The sequence below is a fragment of the Oncorhynchus nerka genome, unplaced genomic scaffold (genome assembly GCF_034236695.1).
Source record: "Oncorhynchus nerka isolate Pitt River unplaced genomic scaffold, Oner_Uvic_2.0 unplaced_scaffold_2079, whole genome shotgun sequence".
NCBI classification, from domain to species: domain Eukaryota; kingdom Metazoa; phylum Chordata; class Actinopteri; order Salmoniformes; family Salmonidae; genus Oncorhynchus; species Oncorhynchus nerka.
This window is the reverse complement of record NW_027039246.1, coordinates 5,701-12,500: the sequence shown is the minus strand read 5'-3', so window position 1 is coordinate 12,500 and position 6,800 is coordinate 5,701. Positions and strand designations below refer to the sequence as shown.

General features: G+C 52.8%; 1 protein-coding gene across 1 annotated transcript in view; it reads left to right on the top strand.

Moving 5' to 3' along the window:
- LOC135567418 (ubiquitin carboxyl-terminal hydrolase 21-like) overlaps nt 1–6,525 on the top strand; it is a gene marked incomplete at its 3' end in the record, with an annotated part of 9,858 nt that extends 3,333 nt beyond the window's left edge. The window contains exons 6-7 of the mRNA XM_065014818.1: nt 6,097–6,175; nt 6,272–6,525. Coding sequence (XP_064870890.1) covers nt 6,097–6,175; nt 6,272–6,525 — 333 coding nt within the window. The remainder of the gene's footprint in view (nt 1–6,096; nt 6,176–6,271) is intronic.
- Between the last annotated feature and the right edge of the window lie 275 nt (nt 6,526–6,800).

Genomic DNA, 6,800 nt, shown 5'->3' with positions numbered 1-6,800 from the left:
CTACCGGTAGCCGTGTCTTTAAGAACGTCCCTACAGGTAGCCGTGTCTGGAACGTCCCCTACAGGTAGCCGTGTCTGGAACGTCCCCTACAGGTAGCCGTGTCTGGAACGTCCCCTACAGGTAGCCGTGTCTGGAACGTCCCCTACAGGTAGCCGTGTCTGGAACGTCCCCTACAGGTAGCCGTGTCTGGAACGTCCCCTACAGGTAGCCGTGTCTGGAACGTCCCCCACCGGTAGCCGTGTCTGGAACGTCCCCTACAGGTAGCAGTGTCTAGAACGTCCCCTACAGGTAGCCGTGTCTGGAACGTCCCCTACCGGTAGCAGTGTCTGGAACGTCCCCTACAGGTAGCCGTGTCTGGAACGTCCCCCACCGGTAGCCGTGTCTGGAACGTCCCCCACCGGTAGCCGTGTCTGGAACGTCCCCTACAGGTAGCCGTGTCTGGAACGTCCCCTACAGGTAGCCGTGTCTGGAGCGTCCCCACCGGTAGCCGTGTCTGGAACGTCCCCACCGGTAGCCGTATCTGGAACGTCCCCACCGGTAGCCGTGTCTGGAACGTCCCCACCGGTAGCCGTGTCTGGAACGTCCCCACCGGTAGCCGTGTCTGGAACGTCCCCACCGGTAGCCGTGTCTGGAACGTCCCCCACCGGTAGCCGTGTCTGGAACGTCCCCCACCGGTAGCCGTGTCTGGAACGTCCCCCACCGGTAGCCGTGTCTGGAACGTCCCCTACAGGTAGCCGTGTCTGGAACGTCCCCTACCGGTAGCCGTGTCTGGAACGTCCCCTACCGGTAGCCGTGTCTGGAACGTCCCCTACAGGTAGCCGTGTCTGGAACGTCCCCCACCGGTAGCCGTGTCTGGAACGTCCCCCACCGGTAGCCGTGTCTGGAACGTCCCCCACCGGTAGCCGTGTCTGGAACGTCCCCTACCGGTAGCAGTGTCTGGAACGTCCCCTACCGGTAGCAGTGTCTGGAACGTCCCCTACCGGTAGCAGTGTCTGGAACGTCCCCTACCGGTAGCAGTGTCTGGAACGTCCCCTACCGGTAGCAGTGTCTGGAACGTCCCCTACCGGTAGCAGTGTCTGGAACGTCCCCTACCGGTAGCAGTGTCTGGAACGTCCCCTACCGGTAGCAGTGTCTGGAACGTCCCCTACCGGTAGCAGTGTCTGGAACGTCCCCTACCGGTAGCAGTGTCTGGAACGTCCCCTACCGGTAGCAGTGTCTGGAACGTCCCCCACCGGTAGCAGTGTCTGGAACGTCCCCCACCGGTAGCAGTGTCTGGAACGTCCCCCACCGGTAGCAGTGTCTGGAACGTCCCCCACCGGTAGCCGTGTCTGGAACGTCCCATACAGGTAGCCGTGTCTGGAACGTCCCCCACCGGTAGCAGTGTCTGGAACGTCCCCCACCGGTAGCAGTGTCTGGAACGTCCCCCACCGGTAGCAGTGTCTGGAACGTCCCCCACCGGTAGCAGTGTCTGGAACGTCCCCTACAGGTAGCAGTGTCTGGAACGTCCCCTACAGGTAGCAGTGTCTGGAACGTCCCCTACAGGTAGCAGTGTCTGGAACGTCCCCTACCGGTAGCAGTGTCTGGAACGTCCCCTACCGGTAGCAGTGTCTGGAACGTCCCCCACCGGTAGCCGTGTCTGGAACGTCCCCCACCGGTAGCAGTGTCTGGAACGTCCCCCACCGGTAGCAGTGTCTGGAACGTCCCTACAGGTAGCAGTGTCTGGGCGTCCCCTACAGGTAGCAGTGTCTGGAACGTCCCCCACCGGTAGCAGTGTCTGGAACGTCCCCCACCGGTAGCAGTGTCTGGAACGTCCCCCACCGGTAGCAGTGTCTGGAACGTCCCCTACAGGTAGCAGTGTCTGGAACGTCCCCTACAGGTAGCAGTGTCTGGAACGTCCCCCACCGGTAGCAGTGTCTGGAACGTCCCCCACCGGTAGCAGTGTCTGGAACGTCCCCCACCGGTAGCAGTGTCTGGAACGTCCCCCACCGGTAGCAGTGTCTGGAACGTCCCCTACAGGTAGCCGTGTCTGGAACGTCCCCTACAGGTAGCCGTGTCTGGAACGTCCCCTACAGGTAGCCGTGTCTGGAACGTCCCCTACAGGTAGCCGTGTCTGGAACGTCCCCTACAGGTAGCAGTGTCTGGAACGTCCCCCACCGGTAGCCGTGTCTGGAACGTCCCCCACCGGTAGCCGTGTCTGGAACGTCCCCCACCGGTAGCCGTGTCTGGAACGTCCCCCACCGGTAGCCGTGTCTGGAACGTCCCCCACCGGTAGCCGTGTCTGGAACGTCCCCCACCGGTAGCAGTGTCTGGAACGTCCCCCACCGGTAGCAGTGTCTGGAACGTCCCCTACAGGTAGCCGTGTCTGGAACGTCCCCTACAGGTAGCCGTGTCTGGAACGTCCCCTACAGGTAGCCGTGTCTGGAACGTCCCCTACAGGTAGCCGTGTCTGGAACGTCCCCTACAGGTAGCCGTGTCTGGAACGTCCCCTACAGGTAGCCGTGTCTGGAACGTCCCCTACCGGTAGGGAACGGGTGGGTGGGTGCTGCTATGGTGACCAGTGAGCTGAGATAAGGCTTTACCAAGCAAAGACTTATAATTGTTTTTATATGGTTCCTTTCTAAACGTACACTCCTTTCGACACCCCCACTTTTCCTCAGAGATGACCTATCAGCAGCATAGAGACCCTGAAACATCTGCTCTGATGACCTATCAGCAGCATAGAGACCCTGAACCATCTGCTCTGATGACCTATCAGCAGCATAGAGACCCTGAACCATCTGCTCTGATGACCTATCAGCAGCATAGAGACCCTGAGAGATGACCTATCAGCAGCATAGAGACCCTGAACCATCTGCTCTGATGACCTATCAGCAGCATAGAGACCCTGAACCATCTGCTCTGATGACCTATCAGCAACATAGAGACCCTGAACCATCTGCTCTGATGACCTATCAGCAGCATAGAGACCCTGAACCATCTGCTCTGATGACCTATCAGCAGCATAGAGACCCTGAACCATCTGCTCTGATGACCTATCAGCAGCATAGAGACCCTGAACCATCTGCTCTGATGACCTATCAGCAGCATAGAGACCCTGAGAGATGACCTATCAGCAGCATAGAGACCCTGAACCATCTGCTCTGATGACCTGTCAGCAACATAGAGACCCTGAACCATCTGCTCTGATGACCTATCAGCAGCATAGAGACCCTGAACCATCTGCTCTGATGACCTATCAGCAACATAGAGACCCTGAACCATCTGCTCTGATGACCTGTCAGCAGCATAGAGACCCTGAGAGATGACCTATCAGCAGCATAGAGACCCTGAACCATCTGCTCTGATGACCTATCAGCAACATAGAGACCCTGAACCATCTGCTCTGATGACCTATCAGCAGCATAGAGACCCTGAACCATCTGCTCTGATGACCTATCAGCAGCATAGAGACCCTGAACCATCTGCTCTGATGACCTATCAGCAACATAGAGACCCTGAACCATCTGCTCTGATGACCTGTCAGCAACATAGAGACCCTGAACCATCTGCTCTGATGACCTATCAGCAGCATAGAGACCCTGAACCATCTGCCCTGGTGACCTATCAGCAACATAGAGACCCTGAACCATCTGCTCTGATGACCTATCAGCAACATAGAGACCCTGAACCATCTCCTCTGAGAGATGACATCCAGCCGGACACCTCTCGAACAAAGACTATTTTTTGAACTGGTCTTTTAGGTAAAACTGAACCGAATCGCATCGGTGTGAGAGCAGTTCAATTGGCTCCTTAATTTGCACACTGACAGGCTTACGACTTCTTAGCGTTTATCTGCAGATGCAGGAACAATAGGTGGTGGACAGAGAGACTCATTCTGGTCCCCAAAAAAATAGGAAATAAGAAAAAACGATGAAAGGATATATAAGCTAATGTCATGATACTTATAGTAATATTAAATATATGGATATAGGCCTACTGTGTCCACCATGGAGACTGCTGCTTTGTGTGTAGCAGAGGCCATAACAAGCAGGTCTATTCCTCGCTGTCTGACTTTGAATAAAACGGGGTGAACAACATTTTTGCATTTAAAAAAAAAAAAAAAAAATTTCAATTCTATATTTTTTTCTTCCACAGGGAATCCATGTAAATATAACAGAACACAACCTTTGTCTGTTTTCGCTACAATAAACTGAAGTGAAAGAGGAGATTATATTTAGTTTTTTTTTTGCCACAAATTAAATTCAAAGGGTAGACGGCTAGTTTTTCTGACTAAATGACTAATCTACTGCCTTCCCTTGTCAGCAGGATGTCTATGAGTCACAGAGTTGGTAGGGTTTCAGACCTGTCAATCAATCACTGTGGGTGTCCTGACAACCCCAACCTAACAGTGATCCATTCACAGGCCTAACTGTTAAAGGAATAGTTCACCCAAATTACAATATGAAACATTTCTTTCCTTACTCTTAAGTGTTCAAACCAATATAATACACACTTTGAAGAACAACTTGCGGTTAAACTGTGAATATGCCTTTTAATCTCAAGAGAAGAAAGGTTTAAATGTTAAAAAAAATATTTAGTTCCATAGAAAACAGACCTGATCGTATAAGCTAGTAAAGGGTGGGTAATTCAACCTTCCCAAGTTCTCTCACGTCACCCCGCTCCTCTGCTCCCTCCACTGGCTTCCAGTTGAAGCTCGCATCCGCTAAAGACCATGGTGCATCAGTGTATGTGAGGGGAACCGGCATCAGTACCTCCAGGCTCTGATCAGGCCCTACACCCAAATTCAAGGGCACTGCGTTCATCCACCTCTGGCCTGCTCGCCTCCCTACCACTGGGAAGTACAGTTCCCGCTCAGCCCAGTCAAAACTGTTCTGCTGCTCTGGCCCCCCAATGGTGGAACAAACTCCCTCACGACGTCCAGGACAGCGAGTCAATCACCACCTTCCGGAGACACCTGAAACCCCACCTCTTTAAGGCCCCCTAGGATAGGATAAAGTAATCCCTCTCACCCCCCTCCCCTGAAAAGATTTAGATGCACCTGTTCCACTGGCTAGGTCCATAAGGTGAAAGCACCAATTTGTTGAACTCGCTCTGGATAAGAGCGTCTGCTAAATGACTTAAATGTAAAATGAAGCTGTGTTTGTTGGAATGGACAAAAGCTGTGACACCAATCAGCCCCCGTCTCACCCATGAGGCGATAGCCAATCATCTACCTACCTCACTTGCAGTAGTGGTTGGCGTCAAAGACCATGTAACATCAGTGTTGAACTGAACCGGTTTGCCATGTCACGGTATATGGTGTGTAGGAGTACAGTGTGAATTCATACATGTCTTTCTATCTCTCATACCCTTTTACTTATTTTGACCAATCTGGGAGGTAAAGTCGTTAAAGTATTCAATAATTTATCTGTGTATTTCCTGGTTGGAATCAAATCATTACAATGTCCCCAGCGTTGACATCCCTGAGCTGCTTCTCCAACTCCCCAGCGTTGAAATGTCAGGGGGCCTCTGGGCCTCCCCAGCGTTGAACTCCCTGGCTGGCTACTCCATGTACTCCCCAGCGTTCTGGCTGGCTACTCCATGTACTCCCCAGCGTTGAACTCCCTGGCTGGCTACTCCATGTACTCCCCAGCGTTCTGGCTGGCTACTCCATGTACTCCCCAGCGTTCTGGCTGGCTACTCCATGTACTCCCCAGCGTTCTGGCTGGCTACTCCATGTACTCCCCAGCGTTGAACTCCCTGGCTGGTCACTCCATGTACTTACGGGAGACACCTTGAAAAGTTCATTTCAAATACTTTGTCTTTATGCCTGTTAGAGCTGGCCAGGCTTAATAAACCAATAGAAAGGTCCCAAAAACTTCAAACCCCGCCCATTAGGTTAGGGCCCCATTGGCACTCCAGGCAGACTCAAACAAACACTCAAAAAGTATTTGAACATGAGGTCTGATCGTTTTTCTCTGAGAGTAGAAAACCATTGAGAAAGACAGTTTTCATGGATGGAGAATATCAACACCCTAGCCTGTGACATTGTTCCTCCATTCAGTGTGTATTTCAAATGTGTGTGTGTGTGTGTGTGTGTGTGTGTGTGTGTTGCAGATGTGCGAGAGGTGTAACAGACGGACAGAGAGCACCAAGAGGCTGACCATCCAGAGATTCCCACAGGTCATCGTCATGCGTATCCTTAGTAACGCTAACTTAGCAACACTTCCTCATCTACCTACCTCACTTGCAGTAGTGGTTGACGTCAAAGACCTTAACATCAGTGTATTAGATCTGAACCGGTTTGCCATGTCACGGTATATGGTGTGTCGGAGTACAGTGTGTGTCTCCTTCCCTCTGACCAGCCTGGATTTGGGGCCCTACGGACCGGTCGACTGTGGTAATCTCTGTCTCTCTCTCTCTGTCTCTACCCCTCTCTCTCTCTGTCTCTCTCTCTCTCTGTCTCTACCTCTCTGTCTCTCTCTCCTCTCTGTCTCTCCCTGTCTCTCTCTCTCTCTCTCTGTCTCTCTCTCTCTGTCTCTACCTCTCTACCCCTCTCTCTCTCTCTCTCTCTGTCTCTCTCTCTCTGTCTCTCTCTCTCTGTCTCTACCTCTCTGTCTCTCTCTCCTGTCTCTCTGTCTCTCTCTCTCTCCTCTGTCTCTCCCTGTCTCTCTCTCTCTCTGTCTCTCCCTGTCTCACTCTGTCTCTACCTCTGTCTCTACCTCTGTCTCTACCTCTGTCTCTACCTCTGTCTCTACCTCTCTGTCTCTCTCTGTCTCTGTCTCTCTCTGTCTCTCCCTCTCTGTCTCTACCTCTGTCTC